General features: G+C 37.6%; 1 protein-coding gene across 11 annotated transcripts in view; it reads right to left on the bottom strand.

The window, feature by feature from the left end:
• ptprt (protein tyrosine phosphatase receptor type T) overlaps positions 1–25,333 on the bottom strand; it is a 246,281-nt gene that overhangs the window by 108,235 nt on the left and 112,713 nt on the right. For all 11 annotated transcript variants that reach the window (XM_082136321.1, XM_082136320.1, XM_082136323.1 and 8 more), the window contains exon 8: positions 1,505–1,801. In XM_082136321.1, the coding sequence (XP_081992447.1) occupies positions 1,505–1,801 (297 nt within the window). The remainder of the gene's footprint in view (positions 1–1,504; positions 1,802–25,333) is intronic.

The raw sequence follows: 25,333 nt of genomic DNA, 5'->3' as shown, positions 1-25,333 counted from the left end.
TCTTTGTTCTTATCATGTTCCAATGCTTTTATAAAATAAAGAAATACCGAAAGACAGTTAAAAGCAGTAACTATCCCTCCCCTCCTAGGCTATAAAATGAAACAAAGTACAGAATTTGCTGTCTTTTAAATCACTTTTGGCAATCTAAGTTTAGTTCTGCAAACTAAGTTTATTTTTGACCGCCACACAAAAGTAAGATGAATGACCACTATTGAAGAGTACTTCCCAAAAGATCACGGCATTTCCATCCCTGCACTTTGAAAAGCTTCAGAATTGCATTCAGCCGGAAAGAACATGTGAGCGCTCCAAGACAAAGACTTGAAAAAGACCCTTCAGTCCTCAAGAACCAGAGGTAAGAGTCATTCATTAAAACATGGATAATTGAAATAATAGGCTGGGATTATTGAACTTTTCCCATTTCCGCATTTAAGGATGTGGAAAGTGCCGTGGCATGTTGTGAAACTAACTTGCAAATAGCTACAACTGTCAACATTTATCTATAACAGCAGAGTCCCTGATGCAAAATACTGGCTATATGAAAGGATGTTCTAGCCTGTAATAGCTGTGTTTACTTCACTGTACAAAAGAAAAATATTAACCTCCAGCCTTTCTGTACATGTGCCATTCCTCCAGCGAAGGTTAGTGGTTAATTCACTTATTCTTGTTTAATTCAAATACCAAGTGCGATTAAATGCCATAAACCAGTGTTAATCATTTCTGTACCCAACAAACTTCCATTTAAAATGTTCCTCAAACAACCTTCAAGTAAAAAGATATAAATTCAATGAGAAATAGACAATCAATGTATTTATAATGCTTACAATTATACCTCTCTTCTGGGATTTTTTTCTGATAAGGCTAAACCAGTGTTTTGGTATTAAAAAGCTATGCTTTTCATGCTATTCAATTTCAAATTTAGTTGTTTTAAGAGTTTTGCTGTCAGTATACAAATATATATATATATATATATATATATATATATATATATATATATATATATATATAATGTGAACATGACTCTTTGAAATACCTGAATCTGTAATAATGAAATATAATGACCACTAAACTGTATAATTGTGTCGTCTGGCAATTGATTTCCTACAAGCTGTGTTTCTTTCATGTTTCTCATAGCACTCCATGGTCTCTTTCCTTTCAAAATATAAAATAATTTCCTCTTGAATCAATTTTACATTTATTTATTTGTATATTTTAAGTAGCCATGGTAATGTTCAGTCAGGTCTACTTTTATAACTTATTTTAAATTAAATGAACCATGTGAACCATGCAAACATGATTAGTGCATTTATAATTTGTTTAATTTGTAATGAGAAAAAAATTTATTTGGATGTTTGTTTGCCTATCTGTGAGCTAAAGTTGACAGCATTGACAGCAACACTAAATGTAATCATTTGTATGCATACTATAAAATACTCATATTAATTTTGCTTAACATTTACGAAAGAGAATTCTTTTCGATTCCACCATCTTGCTTATTCAAGCTCACCGTCTTCCTCTGTCTGTTTGACGATCTCCTCGCTCTCCTTGCTGCCCTCAGGGTTGGCCAGCACCAGCCGTAGTCTGACCGTCACGAAAGGCCTGAGTCCCCTCAGAGTGTAATGAGAGGAGGTCGGTATCAGCTCCTCAGCGGCAAACTCCTGCTGGTTGAACACATACTGGTACTGGACGGTCAGGTTAAAACTGTGGCAGCGTGTCACCGCATATCCAAAGGTCTCCCACTGCAGGGTCAGCTGACGGGCACGGATGTCCACAACGTTCACGTTCTGGGGACCGTTGACTGGATCTGTGGGGAGAAACGGGAAGGAAACGGAAGGTCAGAGATAAATTTGACAGGAAATTTTGATTACAAGGTCATCTTGACATTGAGACAATATACCAGAACAATTATCAGAAGAGATATTTTTCCTCTTTTGCTTGTTCCATACTCTCCCAACAGCCATGTTGAATGGATAATGTACATTTCTAATATATGTACACGACATTTCAAACGTTTTGGGGTTGGTAATATTTTTTTGTCTCTTATGCTCATCAAGGCTGCAACTATTTGATAAAAAAAATACAGTTAAAACAGTAATATTGTGAAATATTATTACAATTTAAAATAACTTCTCATTTAAATATTATTTTAAATGTGATTTATTTCTCTGATGTCAAAGCTCCATCATTACTCCAGTCTTCAGTGTCACATGATCATTCTAATATGCTGATTTGCTGCTCAAGAAACATTTCTTATTTTTATCAATGTTGAAAACAGTTCTGCTTAATATCTTTTTTTTTTGTGGAAACCGTGATAAAAGTTGACAGAAGAACATCATTTGTTTGACATATAATTTTGTTTGCGACAATGAACTTTTTTCTGAAATACTTGATTCTGACTGGTCAATTGTTGCAGTTTGCAGTTAAATATTTAAAAACATGTTGTACAACAGTGGAAGTGTTTGCATTGCTTTGAACAACATGGCAGCTGATCAGGCATTAGAAGTTGATGTTCAAACTTTGTTGTTTATGTGCAACATGTTTCGTGGTCAAATCACAACTTTTTTTCCGATTATGACTTCTTTTCAACGTGTTAATTCGTTAAGCCGTCATTACATTGTGCGTCAAGTTATCACTACGACACACCCCATACGGCAATGATCCTGGCTTTTGTTCACACAGGGCGCGTTTCGGGACTGATCCCGGCAATGTTACTAGGTCCCCATCCCGGCATCAATCCCGGGACGTGTTTGCGTTCACACAGAAGACATTTTTACGGCAATTTCCCGGGATCAACATGCTGTGTGAAAGGGGCTAAACAGTATCAGAGACTCGCCAGTGGATCCAGTGGGCTTGTTGGACAAAATCTCTCACACTAAGTCCTCTAGATTAGAAGAAAAGCATAAAAGAGGCAGGCGACTGGTTTTTGACTTTGGCCTTGGACGAATCTTTAGGGAGCCGAATGTGAAAGGGAGTTTTAACGTCTTAAGATAGTTTACATCATGGCTGCTCTCTTAGGGCGCTTTCATTCTCAAAGTTCTTAGAGTTCCTGTGTGCAAAGCAATTTGAGCAATGTGAGAACTGTGTCACGTCTAGGGCAGACATCAGCGTTTTTCGGCTTCAATGGCTCATTCATCAGTGGTTCACACATGGGAGGCTTAGACTTAGACTTACAAAGTTTGAACTGAATTGTGTTCAGTTGCATTGTGTTCAAGATCAAGCAAACCAGACAGATTGGTAGGAAAGTCGGGGGAAAAAAAGATCCATAACTGATTTTTTGTCTGTACCTAATAATAAACAGGAAGCCAAAGCCTCATTTTAGGTCCTCTGTGGTACATTTGCACTGTTGCTTAGCTCTTTTGCTTAATCTTAGCTGAACAAATTACAGAAAACAACAACAAATGACCCAAAACCCCAAATCCTTTGTTCCTGAAGGCCAGATTACAGCTAATCTATTAATCAGAGTTGGTTCTTATCTAAAGGTGTCATCTAAGCAGATTTGAGACTGTAAATCCTACGTGACTAAGCCTCACTAGAATGGCTATAAATGCAGAGACATATGTCGGATCGAGCAATGTTTAGGCTCTCGGCCAGCAAGGGTCCATGGCCAACATGTAGCCCCCCGTCGAGGGGAGGTGTTGGAGGGGTAGGGGATTTGCCTGGTGGACAGGTGCAGGGTAACAATATCACCATTAAGCTGACAGAAAGAGGTGAATGTGTGAGAGCATTAGCAACACGCTAATGCTCGGCTGCGGGGTACGCCGTGGTGCCATAGGTGGGCTTATGGAGCCTGGATGAGGGCTGGTGTAGTTTAGCAAGGGGAGATGCTGATGGATGGCGAGCGTATAGGGTCATTAATCGCAGACGTTGGGGAGAATTGCATAAGAGAAATCAATCTTCAGTACTGCTGCTGCGCTGCTTTGGCGCGATCTCTTCAGACCCAAACGCCCTGCAACATTTATCACACCTCCACCATCCCTCTTGCTCTCTCTGGAACGGGAGAGGAAACTGCAAGCAATAAACATATCAATAGGTGTCCACCATACCCAGATGCGTGGGGTTTTTAAACTGAGATATTCAGATGAGGGAAAAACAGAGGCAGGGAATGAACAACAGCACAAAAACAACTGTGAAAAATGAAATAAAACAAAATGCGTCTCATTCCAAAATGAAATTATATATCGGCCAAAAGCCACTCTGCTTCCTAGATATCAGCATAGAGCATTGAAAACGACATGATGACCCATTTTAATTTTTCTAAATGAAAGCATTTTAACGGTTATTTGCTGTATGAAACGAAGGGAAAAACAACAGTAAAAAATATACATATAAAATGAAAGCATCATAAAAATGGAAAGATTAATACAATTTTAAATAAAATGAATACATTTTTTTACTATTTATATGATCAAATAAAATAATTAAAAAAAATTAACAATCATTTACTTAATTATTTAAAAATTACGTAATACCCATTTATGAATTATTTTTTAGATTAATTAAATAAAAATAAAAAATACTAAATTATAACAATAGATATTATAACAGGTTTACATGCATCAAAAGGTAAAAAAAAACTTTCATTTTCTCATAGTATACATTGCACATCACCACATTTTTCAATTATTCTCAAACCACTCAGTTGGATGAATCAGTCTACTCTGCTCTGATTGGCCAGATGGCCCAGTCTGTTGTGATTGGTAGATTCCTAAAGCTCAGTGATTGTACACACCCTAAAGACAATAACGATGACGTCGATCTTACCATATCAATCCGATGATATCAAACCGATGTGTAGCCTATATTTCAAATTTATTGCGGTGCACATGCAGGAACTATCAATAACAGCGCATATGTTAGCCCATGCACTAACGTGAATGACTAATGTAATTAAAGTTTGCAAAACAAATCTTGCTCCATCCTTTATCTTTAGTCAAAGTAGTAAGAACGACAGATAATCTGCATTAATAGACACAGCTTTAGGTAATAGTGGCCCACAGCTGATTAGCATTAACTATTTTGTTAAGACAGTAATAACGTGAGTTAGCCGGTAAGCCGGAAACTTAAACAACATAAAACACTAAACTACATATTTTGAACACCCGGTAGAAAATATATACATCAATAATTATTCATACTTACAGGTTGTGATTCTGAGGAACAAGCTGGGCCAAATAAACTGGGTACTGACCCATCTTTCAAGAGCAAGCGTTTTGCAAATCCCGAATTGAACTCCGAGATTTGGGAAGCAGTTGACAGTAAAATGACGTGTTTAAGGGCGGGTCAAGTTGTTCGCGGGCAGACAACGTACAACATAGGCAGGCATAATGCAAATATATTATCTAGCAACATAGAACCAAAACACAGTGGGATTAGAATTACAGACGACTCGTTTAGGCGGTTCAGAGTTGATTCTTTTTTTTTAGGAGACAGTAACTTTATCTAGCGTGCACTTTTGACTTTTCATAACGTTTACATTCACAAACAGCTATATTACACACTGCTTGACAGGGAATATGCGAAAAACCATAATAGGGGCACTGTAATTATTATTACTCAGTACTTAAATGTATAATTACACTGTAACAGGGACACATTAATATAAGTGTAACCAACAATAAAAACCAGCAGGCCGACAGATTCATTAGTACAGTACTAAAGAGCCTGTGCTTTTCTTGAGTGAAAATGTTCAGATATTTGTTCAAGGTTGCACTTTGCCTTCAAAACTCACTAACCTTCACTCACAATGGTCATTTGTAGGCCAAAGTGGCACCATCGGTTACATGAAAACATGACCAACCTTCAAAAACATTTCCAACCAATCGAAGATAAAAAAAACTTCAAAGGTTAAAAGACAGTGTAGAGGGACACAAAATACTGTATATAGGCTTTGCTCCAAAAACCAGTGAGCTGCTTTGCTGTATATTGCCATAGACTGCTGTCTTGATATAAACAAAGAAAAGATATGTCATAAAGGTGCAATTCAAGATTATCTCAATAAAACTGATAATCTGATCCCACACATGCCTTAAAATGCTGTCTTGGTAGGCATCTCACAAAGTTTTGGAACAAAGCTACAGTATAGTCATTGTGTTCACAGCACATAACACAATTAAGGAATATTGGATGTGGACAGGAAGTACTGTTAATGCATTTATAGTATTTGATATCCAAAGTCTCCCAAAGACTTGAGTCACCCCATGCAGTGACACGACTCAAATCAATTAGATTAACACTGGGAACAGATGTTGGGTCGTTTCTCTCCAGAGTGTTTTTTAATTACTGTCTGCTTTTTTGTTGATGCAGTAAACAATACTTAGCATTTAACTCTGGATGTAACTTTAAAACTTCTCTCTTAATTAGGTGATGCGTAAAGCAAAACCGCTGTACTTTGCGCAGCGTGAAGTGAGAGTTTGTGAATCACGCTGGGACTTGACGTTTATGTCGGGTTACATTTACAGCTAAGGATCATCTTACGGCTGCAGAAGTCACAAACATTGACATCATATAGAGGAGTTTCCTCATACATGTTCAGCATAAGCAGTTTTCACCTTCACTACAGCATTGCGTACTAAAACACAAAGCAAAGTTCTGCTATACTGTGCTACTGCATTTTTGCCAAGGGCATGCTGAAGGATCGAGTGTCACTGTGTGGCAATGTTGAACATTTTAAACTGTGTTATATAAAGAGGAAAACTCGATTTTCATGAGGATACCAGAAAAGATGCTTCGTTAAAGTGCTGCGTTGCAATTTCACACGATTCAGTACGTTCAGTGTGTGGATGGAGGAAAGAAGGGTAATTTAAAGGGATAGTTCACCCAAAATTCTAATTTTGCCATCATTCACTCAACCTTTTGTGATCCACAGAAGAAATAAATGAATACAGGTTTGGTACGACAAGAGGGTGAGTAATTGGTTTCATCATTTTTGGGTGAGCTATTTCTTCAAGCGGCAGCAGCTGGCAACATCAGCAAGAGTTTCAAAGGCAACAAAATACATTTGGTTTGAAGACGCTGCGATTTCACACTGATGATCTTGAGGGGAAAAAAGTAGAAGGGAAACAGGGGAAACGGAGAGATAGACTTGGCAGATCAAAGGCAATATACTCTCTGTGAGGCCGACACTGCCGTCTGTCTGGTTGTCCCTTTGTGGGTTTGCTGTTGTTGTGGTTTATCCTGTAGAACACAATAACCTCCAACAGCCAACTATACTGTCTATTCCATAGTGCTTGGCATTCATCTAAACAAATAAACCCTTGACTACATCCTTTTTCCTTTCCCTTTTATACCTACCTTGAAAATGTAACAGCAACATGGTATACTGGACATGTTCCACACCAAGTGTTTTTCTGAACATGTATCATAATGATACTATGGTAATGCCATGGTATACACTAGTATTCAATAGTCTGGAGTCAGTAAAATTTGTTTTTGAAAGAAATTAATACTTATTCAACAAGGTCACATTTGACTGATTAAAAATGACAGTAAACCATTTACAATGTTAAAAAAAATCCTATTTCAAATAAATGCTGTTCTTTTGATTTTTATAATAATCAAAGAACCCTGATTTTTTTTTTTTTTTTACAGTTTCCACAAAAATATTAAGCAGCACAACTGTTTTCAACATTGATGATAATCAGAAATGTTTCTTGAGCAGCAAATCAGCATATTACAATGATTTCTGAAGGATCATGTGACACTGAAGACTGGAGTAATGATGCTGAAAATTCAGCTTTGCATTACAGGAATAAATTACATTTTTAAATGTACTGAAATAGAAAACAGTTATTTTAAATTGTAAAAATATTTCATAATTTATTTTTGATCAAATAAATGTAGCCTTGATGAGCAAAAGAGACTTCTTTCAAAAACATCATACTTACTCCAAACATTCCAGCAGTGTTATTGGTTTATACTTATATTTTGGTATGAATATGGTCATCATTCAGTAGCATGCTATATATATCAAAATATAATGGTATTATCATCAGGTACCATCAGGAAGTTCTCTCTTGCTTATCTTTGTTCTTTCCTTCAATATCTGTAAGAATTCAATTATCTACCTCTTCAAATCCCTAAATAACTGAGATTGCTTTGTCAACCAAACTATTCATTGACAGACAGGAAGACAAATCCAAACTGAAAGCTGAATACAAAGACAGAATGCTGAAGAAAATGCTCAACTGAAAGATGTGGAGAACAGCAGTTGGTCTGAAAGTGGAGAAGCAGCCTTTGCATTGACCAAAAATATAATAATTCTTTATCATATCTTATTGGTTCATTCACTTTTTTTTACAGAGAGCAACTACAACAAGACAATGTGAAGTAAGGTGACACACTCTGTTGTTGTCAGGTTACCCCATTGCTATGGGAACTGCTGAGGTGATAAGAGGAGGTCAGATGGATTTTCTCATTGTACACACACAATATTTAAAATGACCAAACTTGATATCACTGTCATCTGATCTGAGGACAGTGTTGAGGCTTGTAGATCAGATGTTTAATTGCTGATTGCAGATGCTGAGTATAATTTCCCACAATTGCAGAAAACAGCCATTTTAACTTTCATCCACTGGTACTCGGTGGTCATAAATGGGTTAAAAATGGACAAGAAGCAGAGAGATGCATTGTTTCAATAAAAAATCTGTACAGAAAAAAAAAACAATACACACAGGGGGGTTTTAAAACGAAAAGCCATAAGACACCCTCACGCAATCCATTCCCAAAAGATGACTCCAAGTCTGTCTTGTTATTGTTCAGCCTTCAACTGGTTGCTGGATGGGGAAAAAAGCAATCACCCTTCCCTCTTCCCAAGTCAATCATAAGCTCCAAGATTCCAATCATTTAAACCTTCCAAGATCAAAACAGTGTGAACTGCCTTTCTCTCCACTTCCTGCCGTAATGACTTCATGCAACGAGGATCATGATATATCAAACGGCGGGCGGCGAGGAGGAGAGCAGATCGGTAGGAGTTGGGATAAGAGTGGAGGGGAAAAGTGCTTATATTCATGAACTCCGCGGGGGGGGTTCAGGACATTACGGAAAGAATGGGAGTACTTGTAAGCAATCTGTTGCAGAAGGGGGGCGATGCAGGGCAATTGTGAAGAGACTTGGAGAGCTTTTGAATCAGAAAAGGTTGGAGCAGGCATTAAAAAAAGACATACGAGAGCTTGTGTGGTGGTCGCGGCTGTGTTTTTGTGTGGATTGCTGGGGTGTGAACACAGTTTAACTAACATTAAGAACTCTAATTCTACAGACCAAGAAACCAAACAATCACATTCTGAACCCACAAAGCAATTCTGCATGCTTGAACATGCAATTTGATTGTCATATAAAACAAAATTGAGCTTTGTCTCCTCAAAGAGGTGATTGTTCCTTTGCTTTTTGTTCAGAGTTGAAGTGCTTTCTGGCCTCGGCTTGAAAACCAAGAAAAATATCAACTTAAATTAATAAAAAAAAACTGTGATAACTGCAGAAAAAAATTATGAAGCCACAAGCATATACAGTATCGGCCCACTGTGATGAAAAGATGAGAATAAATCCAAAACATCACATTATTCAACCCACTTTCATGCATAATCAATGTCACACTATTTAATTCAATCATCACACAATGATCGCTTTCTCTTAACTGCAGACAGACGTTATAATTAGTAGGGATGTCCCGATCCGATCACGTGATCGGAAATCGGGCCCGATCACGTGTTTTCAGACTCGATCGGAATCGGACGTTACCTCCCGATCAGGACTCGGATATATATGTATATATATTCTCATTATTTTTTAACACATCTATAGTTATGCGGTGGCACAGAGTTACGTCGGTTTCACACTGCACGCGAGCAGAGCGTAAGCAGCGCAGGAGCAGTGCGTATGGTGAGCAGGAGCAGGACACGCGCGTTTTGCTTTCACACTGGCAGCGTTTGTCACGCGCGGCTGAACCGCGGGTTGTGTAGGCTACAGACAGAGTAGGTTACTCTATAATGGATAAGTTGGCATTGCTTTATTTCGTTTTCAAATACATTTAAGAGAAAAGACTTGTCAAGAAGCTTATTTTATTAATAATTTCATTTATATAACTTTTGGTTCATCTTTGTTTTTATTGTTCTGGCAACAAGTTTGTTTTTGGACATTTGTTTTCTTTTTAAATTGCTGTTGGTCATTTGATTGACTGTTTAAAACACAATAGATATCATCAATGGCAATGCACTTTTTGGATAAAACTGCGGTGTATTTTGGCCATGATCAATGCAGTCACTTTAATTCAGCATAAGCGGCGCAGCAAAAATAGACTCGGCGCCGAAACGATCGCGGCACTGCTGCTCTGCTCTACTACGCACTGCCGCGCCACCTCTGCGTGCGGTGTGAATGCTCTAATCTGTTAACATGGGCGGCGAAAAAAATACGCGCTGCACGCGTGCAGTGTGAAACCGGCGTAAGAGTTAGGAGTGCAGTTCCTAAAAGCACATTACTGGCTTTGCAAACACTGTGGCACTTTTATTTGTTTACATGCCTGCCGGGTATTTTAAGTTGAGGTGCTATTTGTTTATATATTAGACTTTTTTTTATATTTACTGTTGCACTAAAGTCCAAAAGTGAAGAATTTATGTTATTTATTACTTGATTGTTCAAGCTACCTCACAGAAGTGCTCTGTTTGTTAACAGAGTTGTTGAATGTTAAAATAAGGTGAATTAAATAAAAAATAAGGAACATCCTGGATCAGTTTTTTCGCTCTTCTTTATTCTTTTTTTAATGTATTATAGAAGTATCGGATCGGGACTCGGTATCGGCAGATACTCAAAATCAAATGACTCGGACTCGGACTCGAGGGCAAAAAAACCTGATCGGGACATCCCTAATAATTAGCATAAAAATATTAATGCACATGTGTGCGTAATTTTCTCAATAGCCCCTTTCACACTCCAATCCCGGTAAATTGCCTTAAAATTGCCAGAATTAATTTACCGGTAAATGCACATATATGCTGTTCACACAAGCAACGCCTTTCTGGCTTTTTACCGATAAGAGACCATTCACATCAGCTCCAAAATACCGGTAAATTCTGTAATGTCAATCATCGGAAGTGATCTTTAAACGCTGCGTCGTTGTCTTCATCCGCCCGAATGAGAAGCGCTTTAGTTTCACTACCTGCTCAATTTGACAAAATTATTTGACATCTAAGTGAAACGCATAAAGGGATGATCAAACAGAATGTGTTTTTTGCTCTTAAGAACACGAACAGCGCATAATAGTATCCATTCGACAAGTTGAACAAGGCGTGGCTTAACGGTCAATGATGATCATTTTGCGCATATTTACTTTTATTTATATACATTCATCAACTCACACATCAGTTGTGGTAAACGGAAGCTCAGGCATGTTCGCTTGACTTTCGAGAAGCAATGAAATTGATTGACTGGAGGACATCTTCAGAACAAAACAGTTCCAGCTGTATTTATTTCAGTTCACTGTTGGCCTGAAAAACTATGGAGTGTGTGCATAAAAGTGCTGATTTAGTCATTTCATCAAACATCTGATTAATTATTATTTCTGAAGAAATAATGTACTAGGAACAAAGACTTCAGCTGTAAGGGTGCTAGTTATAATGCTTAGTCCAAATGAAGAAGACGGTAGATGAGGTAATGCCAACATAAACGTTGTTTGTATCACACTTTTTCAACATTTTATCACAATGGTGATAAAATCCACAATGGTGATGAATATAATGACAAACAGCTGTGATGATTCATGAGTGTCCATGGAAACTGATCAAAGGAAACGGAAACAAAGGATGAATACAAACTAAAAGTCCATGAAAGTGAAAGTAACATGAACATAAACGTGACACTAGTATGAAGCTTTCCTGTAGCTCAGTGGTAAGAGCATTGCGTTAACAACGCAAGGTTGTGGGTTCGATCCCAGGGGATTGCACATACCTATGTATAAATGTATAGGATAACGCAATGTAAGTCGCTCTGGATAAAAGCGTCTGCCAAATGCATAAATGTAAATGTAAGTTACATGATATACATTTTAATTGGCCGCTCAATCAAAGGCTGAAAAAGGTTACAATATTGCTATTCCCCTCCTATCGAGAATGAAAGACCTCTCTGTCTCAGATGACCTCGACTGGAAAAGGCCAAGGAGCACATTGCTATGCGTGAATTATGAAGTCACTCTGAGCAGCCTGAGTCTCAAAGGACCCAAACGCCTCAGTAGACAGTAGATCTGTGATATTCACTCAAAGCTCTAAAAGAGAATTGCAGCTAAATTTTTCGTATGATTAATTAAATGTAAAATTGTTGAATTAAGTGCAATGAACATAAACTACAGCAGACTCAAGTATTTGGACACTTGCAAGTCAAATGTCTGAATGCCATTACATTAAATGCAACAAAAAGATTTAGAACGGTGTAGTCTGATTCATGAACAAATTACTCTTTTTTTTATATATATATACTTTAATATCGAACCTCAAATTCAAAAGTATGCTTATGCTAATTTAAAAATATATATACACACCACTTGGTTTGCTTTTTGTATTTTGATTCAATAATCTATCAATCTACGCACTACTCTATCAATGAGGAAAATGACAAAAATTGCGAGATAAAATCACTGCTTAAATGGCAAACGTTGTGACCCTTCTCAATGCCAAGTTGACCAGTATATATCTAATTTACAATTATATATCTAATGCAATGACATTTAGACATTTGTAAGTGTCCAAATACTTTTGGAGCGACTGTAAGTTGCAACTTATATCACTTTGATTTTATTCAAAACATTAAGAAAAAAAAAAGAAAAAAAAATTGTTTTCATGCTGAAGTGGGTTAAAACTGTTTACAGTGCATGCAGCATTAATAATCACATTATACGGTTTTTAAATGTTTTACAAACCAACAACAAATGTAATTGAATTTTCACTGCATTCTATTTATACCCGTCTGCTGTGAAGGAAACTTCCTCATTTTTCTGTCATTTTTGGACACACTTTAATGGTTGTGCCCAACGCTGTGTATTTGGTAGGTGTTTCTGGGAGCCTGAATGAGGGGGGCAGCTCCACCTGTCAGCCGCCTCTGGTCAGCACGCTATCTGCAGTCATGCACGTCAAGACGGGTGACAGCTCCAAAGGGAACTAAAGAAGAGGGCTGTGCTCGCTTTTCCCCTCCAACTCTCTTTCTTCACATTGTTTTCCTGCTCTCCAGTCAAATAGCTCTTCAACCAGCCATTCCCCTCAAGATAAGCCCCCCATCTAGCATCTCTCTCATTCATTTGGAGAACTAACTCTCTAATCCCTGCACAGATCTGTTGATCTTTAAACAAAAGGTCGGTTCATGCAAAAGCGAGCACATGAACAAAATGCACCATTAAAATGAAAGCGAACACAAGCCTTTATGCCTTACGAAACGTCGTCCTCTGTGAGTACATTTCACTTTTCTAGACAAAAAAATCTGACAGTGCAGTAAAACACTTCACTTGCAGCCCCCCATGCTGCACAGCGCTCGTTCACGTCTCTCTTTTTACTCTCCTTCCAGCTCTTTTATCAAACTGAGATGATTACGTTTAGGATGGGTTGCCTGGAAACAATTTACAGAAGAGTTGACAATTAAATCATCGTTACTCTTTTAATGTGCTGCGGTGAACGTACCACCTGAGTCTGCCTGGGCTGCTTATTAATGATTCCTCATTTTTTGCATGCTGAGAATCTGACATTGTCATTGGCAGCTTATGTACCTGCTCCCTAATGCACCAAAACCCACAGTGCATCTGGTTGACGGGTCCAAATATAGTCATGCAGAGTAGAATGGAAGACTAAAAATGTTACTTTATCAATGTGGATGAAACCAAATGTATCATTCAGTGCTAACCGACAACCTAAGTTTGTGATTTCATGGCTGATATAAATGATTAAATATGGCATCTAACAGAATCATTAAATTTTTAAATGCATAACATTTTTAACAGTGGTGTTAGCTAAGGTGAGCATCACAATTATATGTTTCGAAGGTGTAATTAGCGATTTGAATGAAGGATTAAATGTTGATAAAAAAAAAAAAATCTCAAGAATTCAGTCTATTATGTAATATTTTGTTCACTATTTTTCACAGTTATCATGTAATTTAATTCATTCCAAAAATACACATCTACTGGAAAATGATGCAAAAACATCACTGATTAATTTGATTGGTTTTTGATGAATTATTGTTTCTAACTAATGTTCATAAGACCATGACAAATAATTTTTGCAAACTTAGCCAGCTATCTGTATTAGCCAACTAATTATCTTGGTGACACATCAAACGAATTGAAGACAACAATGTAGAATAAATCACAGAAAATAAAACTTAAATTTAATAAATGTATAAATAAAAAATTTATACTGTAATTGAGGTCAATATACAAGTACAAAGACAACGCACTTTTCAATGGCAACGCAGGTCTGGGCCAGTACGACATCCTTATAGTTGAGCCCTGATAAATGACTTATTGACTGGAGTAATGGACTCGTTTCAAAATATTGCTGTTTTCACTGCATTTTTTTTTTTTTTTAAATAAATGCAGCCTTGGTGAGCATAAGAGACTTTGAAAACCATTGCAAAATCTTACTGACCCACATCTTCTGAACAGTGTAGATCAAGAGAACAGTGTGGAACTCTGGGACGAAATTTCCACACAATAATTTGGGAAGAGAAATGCTGCAAACAAACTCATTTTAAAGTAACTGATAATGACCCCAAGATTACTGAAAGCCTTCATCAAGAAAAGCTGCATTATTCATGGACAAGTAATTAATGCCATTCTCTTCTTCTTCCTCCCTCTCTCTCTCTCTCTCTCTCTCTCTCTCTCACCCTCCAATTTTTTCATTCTTCTATGTTCATTGGTCCATCAAAATGGAAAGATGGCCTAAGGCCAGGCCTACAAGAAAACACGACTCCAGTCTCGAAAAACATCTGGTTGTCAGAGAGGCGAATGTGAACGCGGTGTTGTAAGTCTGAATCACAGTAGGATACAACCTAGAGCTACATCACAAAGTCTGCTTCTCCTGTAGATAAGGGGGTCCTTTGGGGGCTATTTTTAGAATCGGAACTCATAATCATGAGAAGTTCATTAAACGTCACCCAAAGCCAAACACAGCCTCCGTATGTTGGTGCCCAGTGGGCGCTACTCTCCCAACAAGCAACCGCCTCGTCCTCCCTCTATAAGATGTTCAAATTAATTAAGGAAAGGTACATTTTCCTCTCATCTCCATTACTGAAACAGTAGCTGCATTTCCAAATTATTTGAAATACATTTCCTTCTCTCCGGAGCAGTCTTGTGTGAGACTGAGATTTATGTGGCTATCTGCAGCAATTACACCCACAATTCTCCTTGTTTGATGTATTGTCATCTTAATTTATATGCAATACAAACAAATAAAAGCTTGACAACCACTTTGGAGGGAAAAAAGTTCATTTAAAACAGCAGAAGAACTTGAAAAAAAAAAAGTATTGTGTACCATTACATTTAACCTGGTTTCCCGCTCTCTTTCTAATGTGTTTACATTAAACAAATCTATATTTGTCCCTTGTAGTAAACATATTGATTTATTCATTGTAAAAGTTTGATTTATGTCCACAGATAAATCCTTTTTTTTTTTTAAATCAACAAATGTGGTAAAGCCACATTTCCCACGATCCAGAGGGATTGCTGTGATTCTGTATTGAAGTATTCCATGTTAATATAGGCATGAAATGAATAACAAAAGTATTTGAGAGGAATTGGATTCCACTGAGGATCCGATTGGGTCATTTTTGTTGAACAAAAGAGAAATTAATATTTATGCTGAATGTTTCTCTTCTCCTCCTCTCAGTATTTCTCCCTCTGTTTCTCACCCATTCAAGTCTTTTGTTGAAGTCAAAACAAATTCACAATAACATTCATTACAGTTTCTTCAAAATGAATCTTTGAACAAAGTCACCTGACATTATTGAGCACCAGCTTTTACCAGAAACTCCTAAAACTTAAGAATAAAGCAACAATTTGTATATATATGCATGCTACTTGGGGCACAAGTTACTGGTATTTAAAATAAAGAGGTTTTTCTATAATGAAATTTCCCAGGTTTAATATAAGTCCTTGATTACTACAAAAAGTAATTTAACTCATCCATCAGTCTTTAACCCCTTAGAATTCCTGCAAAATGTGCCCTAAAACGCATAAAAAGGCATACCCAAAATAAATTGGATGCTGTTCTTGAACCATTTGGAGTATATGCATGGTTTTGGTCTCTTTTGAAAGGGGACACTTTGAGGTTTGTTCATTTTTTCTCACATACAGCAAACATCTTCTCACTATCCGCTAGCTGCCTGTCCCCTGAACACACTGTAAAAAAATGCGGTCTCTGTTGACAGCCCAGGCTCCACAAACGGCAACAAAAACAAACTGGGCCAGCCTGGACCAAGAAGCATAACAAACAGTGTTCCAGCCAATAACCGACAAGAATGATTTGGGGGTGGGGGTTGGGGGGTTATTGCGCGTACACATGAAGGGGGGTGTGAAGGAAGGAGAGAGAAGCAGGAAGAGGGAAGTTAGCTAGAGGAGAGATGTCCTAGACAACGACAACGACTAACGTTAGAATTATATTCTCTTGCCTTTTTGACATGGCCGACACACGACCAAAGAGACGACATTCCGATGAACAAAAAGCAAATAGGAGGGAAAAGAAGAAGGAACACGTGAAGTCCCGAATTTACATCGGAAAAGCCTTCCAAAGGTGACGAGAACTCGACGGGATGAGGAGGAGGAGGAGGGAGGGTCGAGCTAGCCTCCGTTTTGTTTGACGATACTTCGAACGTCAACAAGAAGTGATGTCACCCAACATCGCTTAGAGCATCTTTAATAACAGACAAATGCTAAACATTAAAATGTACTCCAGTCCCAAAGTTATTTGGAAATTATTTTGTAATATAGATTTTTTTAAATGTTAGTCTCTTATGCTCAAGGTTGCAAAACAATAATATTGTGAAATGTATTACAGTTTAAAATAACTGCTTTCTATTTGAAAATATTTGAAAATGTAATTTATTCCTGTGATTTTTCAGCATCATTACTCCAGTCTTCAGTGTCACATGATCCTTCAGAAATCTTTCTAATATGCTGATTTGCTGCTCAAGAATATTTTCTGATTATTATCAATGTTGAAAACAATTGTGCTGCTTACTTAAGCATTACAGACCCCAAACTTTTGAACAGTATTTTCAAAGACTTAAACATAAAATATAAGTTTTAGAAGTATTACATGACGCTAGTGTGATAAAATCACTTACTAACCCAGTCTTTTGAAAGTTATGTCCAATATTTCAACTCCTGTAATGACCATCTAAAGCCAATAAACCTTGTAACTTTCAAATATTATGTGCAAACATAACTCAGTTTACATGGAGAAAAATCTCAGGAATTCATCCACCTAGAAAAGTAGTCCCACCCGCTAAAAGATGATTTAGATAACTTTAAAACTCAAACAACACGTTTGTCAAGAAGAATTAATAAAGTGCTTTAACAAAAATACATTTCTTTTAAACCCTCTTAAAAGCATCATAGGCTTTCATAGTATTACTGTACGGCACATTCGATGTTTGCTTGTTTTTACAAACTGAGGGACACATCATAATTATTCTTTGTGCTAATCGTCTATGGCATGTTACAGATGCTGTCAACAGAGCTTAGGTTATTTTAAACCCGGAGCCTTCCTTTAAGTACAAGCATTTTAGGAGCTCAATCCCTTCACTCACATTCAGTCGGAAAGCCACATTTGATGAGAGATCGTGATGACAGAGTGAGAGGGGAACTACAGCAGCTGATGTAAAATACAGAACGGCAACTGTATTGTAATTCAGGGAACATCTCCCAGAGGGCAATCTGAGGGTGTGATCAACCATCAAAAACTCGAGCAGACATACAATGTATTCTGATGTGGCTCAGGGAGGCGGACGGATGCTGTGTTTGGCAAATGGGGTGTGATGGGGCCTCAAACGTGGCACAAGAAAGATTTAGAACTCCTGTTGGAATACTGTGAGCACCTAAAGCACACAAGCTCACTGCATTACAGAAACAGGTGTAGAAAGGCCTTATGCATACTAACATGTCTGTACTATTATATGGACATATTTTTAAAGGCACAGTTCACCTGAAAATGACATTCTATCATCATTTACTCAGCCTAATGTTGCTCCAAACCCATATGATTTTCCAAGTCTTCTGAAGCTATATGATAGTTTTGTGAGGAACAGACCAAATTTTAAATTTAGATTCTCTAGAACTGATATATATATATATATATATATATATCTTTTTTAATTTTTTTTATTTATATATATATATATATATATATATATATTTAATATACTGGAGAATGTTTTACAAGAAAATCTTTCTATTTCGAATTGACATGTTTAATTCAATGTGTTGCTGTTTCTTTGTACTTGTCAAATTTACTAGCAATCTCTGAGTGAAAAATATTTCAAAGTAAATCCTATAATAATTCAATTGGTGTAAATACTACAGTGCATTTATAGTGTTTTATAGCTTGATCATGTCGCCATTTCCTTTGACTGTATGGAAATCGACTGCAAAATATTCTTGTCCTGACCCATGACATGAAAGAAAATAAGTCAAATAAAAACAAAATAAACAAATAAAGTTCTGTATAAAACAAGTTATTAGACATTATTTTATTTACACTTAAATTAACCCCCCGGAAATGACCGGAATTATTTTTTTTATTTTTTTTTGAGCTATCCCTTTAAGGCTATATGAAAGTTAAGAATAATATTCTTGAGTTTCCAGGGACTTAAATAATCACTGCCACAGGCTCCACTGCAGAGGCATCACAAAACCAACTTTAGAATCACAAAAAACAAAGTTTCTATCTCTCTTTCTCTCTATACTTGTCTATCTCCATCCTCTCTCTCTCTCTGCCCCCTGTGCATTATTCACCATCTCTGCACCGTGACCGCCTGGCGTGCTGGGAAAGACAATACAGCGTATCTATGTGCCTGCTCTGTTCCGATACAGAAATGTCCTCTCCGTTTCTCTCCTGCCTCATTAGCCTTTCTTATTAAAAATAAAAGCTGGATTTATAAAACATTTTTTTCAAAAAAAAAAAAAAAAAAAAAAACTCTAATATACACCATTACAAAGAAACTACAGTAATCAAGAAATAAAGATGTCCATGCTTCAAAAAGGTAAGGAGGTTGCTAGGTGATCATTATTAGATCATTATGACTACAAACAGGGAGCTCCGCCCAAAACTCATGCCATTGGCTAAACCACAAACAAACAATGTTTTAGTCAGACACTCTTCAGGCAGTTAACCTAGAAATGTCTTACATGAAGATGTCTATGCACGATGATAACAGTGTTTTTTACATTCTGTGGTTTTAAAAAACTGCATCACTGCCCCTTTAAAGAGTCAACTTTCATTACCATTCTGTCACTGTAAGGTTCCACTCACATGTTTTATGCAACTGCATTTTATTCAAAAGTCAAAAATCCATTACAAAAACCTCTCACTGATAATGATAAGGCTGTGTTCTCCATTACTGAGCAAACAACTATTTTCATTCAGGTAAGACAATAGAGCACAGGCATGTGTGTCATCTGCTGCCATGCTGACGTCCAATGATTCATGACAAAAGTTGAGACTGTAATTGTTTTATGAGGACATGAGGTCATCTACAGGAGCTAATAGGTGATTTTATTGCTGTCTGAAATGAAAAGTCTCCTTTTTCACACCCATTATCCAGAGGAAAAAGTCTAGGCTGATTGACCTACTGTTTAATTTAATTCCCATCTGAATTGCCAACTCTGAGTTTAAAAAAGAGAAAATGGCCAAAAATGAGTTTTGAGAGTAATCTTTGACTACTGATAAGTGCCACAGGGCTATTATTTGACACTTAGCACGGTAAAAAGAAACTGGATATTTGGCACAAAGTTGGCCAATTAAATTTGATTTATTTTAAATTAAACACATGAAAAAAATTTAACAGACTCGTTGGAAAATTTTAAAAAAAAATCATACAATTTATTGCAATTTCCAGCAGAAATGAATACTAAGCTGTTTTTCCTCTGTCGGGCCGGAACAGTAAGAATGGTAAGGAACAGTTCCAGTTATATTTTCACTTGCGCTTGGTTTGGTTCGGCACCGGACCGGATTCTCAGCACGGAATGGAATGGGTAAGTGATAAGAATGGTTCAGCCCGACGCTGGAAAAGCGGCTCTAGTGGCCATAAAACACCAACAACATTTATTCCTTTTCATACAAATTATAATCACAGGGCAGATTATCGATATATAAAGATTATCCTTTTGCTGCAATTCCTTACACAATACTATTACCTCAAAACTCTTTCACCACAGTCGATGTTTTGTATAATAATACATTTTGATGTTTGCATCACATAACCAGCTCCATATGTGTGTCTTGTCTAACGCAGCACGCTTGCTTGGTTGATAAACCCTATCAATTCACGCTTATATGTTTCGGGTGAAACTGGATGCACTTTTATCGCCACTCACTAGATATTTCACTTTGAAAGTTTCGCGAAATGTGCACGAAACGTTATATAATTTGCAGGAATGTCACCACAGGCATTTGTTTCCTGGGTTGATAAAGTGACATTGAATATCAGCAATAGATGCCTGCTGATTCCATACGAACAGTGCTAAAGACAGTAAAGGACACGTTAAGCTGCCTGAATCTCTGCATATATATAATATCATTAACTGATGGAATGCAGAGTGCAGGTCTCTCAGAGCATATCCGTTCATAATGTTAGGACATAAGCCAGAAGACACATTAGGCCCTCTAACTCAGAAATATGTTGGTAATTAACTCATAAAGTGGAGGTGTTTTAAAATGTCATAAATTTAACAAAAAATAGTCCCAAAGGCCACAGCAAATCAAAGAGGTTCTTTATGACAGGCCTTATCTCAAGGTTTCAGGCTAGAGGGGGCATGGTAATTGACCTTAGGGGTGTGTGTGTCCTGCTTTTCCACGAAAAGCAGGAAATGATGATGAAGGACCGTCTACAGGTAGAATAAATTTGCTTTAAGATCTCAGTGTAGAATTTATAGCGAGGGGATAAAAAGATGAGATATTGCCACTGAGAGCTTTGTTGTTGAAAAATTGCTATATTAAATATTAAGAGCAGCACAGTCACTTCAATGGATATTCAGCAATTAAGAATACACACATTATCACCTCCATCTTCCTGCCCCTGCAGAGGATGAGGATTTATCGTGAGTGATATGGAAATATATTCAAATAAATCCACTTTGCTGGAGAGTCAAGCAGAGGACTACAGTCTATCCATCATTTGTTCTGGATGGAAGAGAAGAGAAAGAATGAATTGATGAGAAATCTTTAGACCTGAATATGTCTGTGCCACAGAGAGTGATAGAGCAGGTCAAAAACAAAAAGGTAGAGGGGAAGATGTAGAGCGGTATAAAGAAAGCAGGGGTAGGAAGGAAGGAAGGAAGGAAGGAAGGAAGGAAGGAAGGAAGGAAGGAAGGAAGGAAGGAAGGAAGGAAGGGAAGGAAGGAAGGAAGGAGGGAAGGAAGGAAGGAGGGAAGGAAGGAAGGAAGGAAGGAAGGAAGGAAGGAAGGAAGGAAGGAAGGAAGGAAGGAAGGAAGGAAGGAGGAAAGGAAGGAAAGAAGGAAGGAAGGAAGGAAGGAAGGAAGGAAGGAAGGAAGGAAGGAAGGAAGGAAGGAAGGAAGGAAGGAGGAAAGGAAGGAAGGAAGGAAGGAAGGAAGGAAGGAAGGAAGGAAGGAAGGAAGGAAGGAAGGAAGGAAGACTAAATTATTGACTAAATTAAATGATTATATGAAATGAATTAAATGAAATAAATTAATAAAACAAAAAAGACAGCATTAAAGGTCAGAAGGAAAGAAAAGAAAAAGGAAAGAAAGAGCAATTTATTTATCTTTCCGTATGAATCCTGCTAGTAAGTCTGTGAAACTGAGGATATATCTCCCGAAGGATTACACCAGTGCTGTAGATGAGAGGCTGAACTGCAGGAAAGTTATTGTAATAGATCTCAACTGTCAACAGTATTTTCATCTTATCCAAAACTTCCTTCACTGACTCGAACAATATTAATATTACTGAGTCAATATCAGATGGATATTGGGTGCCTTTCTTTGATCATGGCCTACTTAATAGGATAAGATAACTAGGCATAAATCTGAGGTATACTGGAACGGATAACCTATCTTTTCAGTAATATTGTGAAAAATCATTACAAATTAAAATAAGCATTTTTAAAATATATTTTGAAAGTAATTTATTCCTGTGATGACAACGATACTTTTTACCATTTTTAGCAGTTACACGTGTTACATGTAGTTACTATAGTAATTACTGTAAATTTTGTATACTTACATGCAACTAAACTTAACCACACCCCAATCCTCAGTACATGTAGTTAATTATTATTACTCAGTATTTGCATGTATAATTACACTGTAACACAGACACCTTAAAAACGAGTGCAACCAAATTCTATAGCTTGTGTCAAAGTTTGAAACCCTGCATTGACTCATGGGTAATAATAACTGAAGCATGTCCAATAGCAGAACAAGAGCCCTGAAGAGTGTGTGTCCATCCTAATTGTCCTGCAGCACACACACAAACACACACACACACACACTCAGTTCCTCAAGCAGGCCTCACCTGGCCAACACCTCCACACCTGTCTGCTCTAATCAGTGCTGTGTGACAGATGTGCACCGCTGTGTGTGCGCGCATGCGTGTGTGACAGGTAGACAGTGCCGTCACTTCATAAACACATGTTCTTTCCGACACGCTTCACCTCTTTCCAATCCCTCTGTCTGTCCTGTCCTCTCACTCCTAAAATGCCTCCCTGCCTGATGCGATGAAAGCTGACAGTGGATTTCACATTGATCTCCACACACAAACGTGCCTCATGAGGCTTTGATAGGTGCTGCAATCAGCCTTATCATTGCGTTCTTTGACCTCTCTCTCTCTCTCTTATTATCCCTCAAACTCTCCTGCTATATCAGCAATTTTAGACAGTGTGGATTTTTGATAAAGCCATAGACGTTTTTTTTTTTTTTTTTTTTTGGTACCTGAATGCCAATTGGACCCTTATACACCAAAAGTTGAAGAGCTCATTGTGCTGCGGGCAAGAGTCAGAATCGTGTGAGTTAGATGCCTGGCTTCCAGCTCATTAGATAGGCTGTAGCTTGAATCTCAAGGGCAGCGTGTCATCGGGGACAGTAGTGGTTTTGTTCCATTACAGAAAGTGTACGAAGGTAAAATACAAACATTATGTGTCCTGGGGTTTATATTTGTAGGTCTTGTACAATATAAATTGTGGACATGGCTTGTAAAATAACAGGTGTAAACATACTAGGGCTGCCCCAGACTAAAGATGTTTCTAGTCGACTAGATGTCGTTCATTTCAGCCATTAGTTGACTAATTGCACATTCATATTAATTTAATTACTTAACATATATACTGAAGTGAACCATCATGAGCCTTTAATATATATAGGCATAATATAGCGTTCAAGCGCACACATAAAGCTAGCCGCAAAGCACCGGCCAAAGTAATGATTATTAATGTGTCGGAAAAAAATTGCAAGGAGACATTTTAATTATTTATTAATAAACTAGTGTGTTCTGAGTCAGTGTCAGCTGCAAAGATGAAGTAGTCGACTATTAGGGGGCAGCTCTAAAACATACAGACAGGAAAATTAGAGAGAAAATGTAATACTTTGCTATGCGGTTGCTAAGGTGTTGTGAATGGTTGCCAGGTCATTGTTATTGTTATGTTAAGTTCTGATTATTACAAGGTTAGAGGGTTGTACAAATCCCTGCACTAAGTATAGCAGCTGTATTGTTTACATGCAATACTATCCTTGTATTTCTGAGTAAATATTGAAACAGAAACGCAAGATGTATGTGTGTGTGTGTGTGTGTGTGTGTGTGTGTGTGTGTGTTTCTGTACACATACAATGACACCCTCCAGTTTGCTGGTGTATTTTAAAGAGGACACACTTCTGTGTGACTGTATTAGCATACCAATAGAGCTCCTGTGCTGCAGAGCGGAGGAGAAAAATTGAATTGGAAGGACAAGGAAGATCAGTGCTGTCGGCTGGAAGCAACTTCATTGGATCAAATATGTGTGCGAGTGTGTGTATATATTTAATAGACGGCTACCTGCGGCGAGCTGGCATGAACGCACTGATTATGCAGAACAGTCTCACCTGGACAAGTAAAAATCTGAAACAAGCACACACACATCCTCAACTCGCACACATATCCATGGCAAAATACTCTAAAACAATAAAAAAAGAACAGAAAATGGATGGTGAATATTCTGTCATCAACACGCCTTCACCTTTACGACACGTGCATATTTTTTTGCTTCAATACAACCAGAAGTGCAGTGCACATCACACCAGAACAGGGATTTTTTAACTACTTTTTTGACGTTTGGGTTATCCAAATAAAATTTTGACATTTTCAAGGTAAACTTTCGAAGCCTAGTATGTTAGTAAAAATACAGAGGCCAAATTTGTAAGGAACGGAGTTGTGCAAAAATTCAGAATTGAAGAACTGGCTCCCTTTCAATTCATGTTCAATTTAAATTTGTCTTGGAATAACAGGAAGAGGAATGCACTAAAGTACTAGTGCTGGGAAATGAACTGTTGTTCCACTCGAGTCCATTAAAAGCTCATTTCTCTAGGCATCCATAAATTCATCCATCTGTCTAAACTTTGTCTAGTTTGCAAAAAAAAGTTTGCTTTTCTTTGACTAGGAATCTAAAACGCATTCTCAATTCAGTTCTGAATGGTGCACAACTCTGTCTCCCCCTTCAGATGTCCATCAGGATGTTTCAGGCTGAATTTATGAGAGACAATGTGTGAGCACTTGCACATGCACATACATGTATGCATGATCATGTCAAAGAATGAAAGCATCTGAGGAAGTAAGGTAGAGGGAAAAGAGAATGAGGGAGTGTGAGAGGAGAGAGAGGAGCCTCTCTGGATCTCCCCCCACTGTTTCATCAATAACAATCCAGCTCCTTCATCACATAACCCTCACCTGGATCTCACACTCACACACACAGTGACTTCCTTCACCTGGATCACAGACTTCCCTACTTCCAAGGGCTCTCTCATCTGCTCCCATCATCTCATTACCTGTCACTTTATCAGATCAAGAGTGTATCTGTCTATTTGAGCGCCGCTCCACATGCCACCCAACTGCGTTTATAATTACACCCGAAAATTGTTCCCACCTACAGCCTTTGTCTTCTCTCCTGC

The sequence above is a fragment of the Leuciscus leuciscus genome, assembly GCF_965113295.1.
Source record: "Leuciscus leuciscus genome assembly, chromosome: 14".
Taxonomy (NCBI): domain Eukaryota; kingdom Metazoa; phylum Chordata; class Actinopteri; order Cypriniformes; family Leuciscidae; genus Leuciscus; species Leuciscus leuciscus.
The sequence above is the reverse complement of the archived record's forward strand: the minus strand, read 5'-3'. Positions and strand labels throughout refer to the sequence as shown.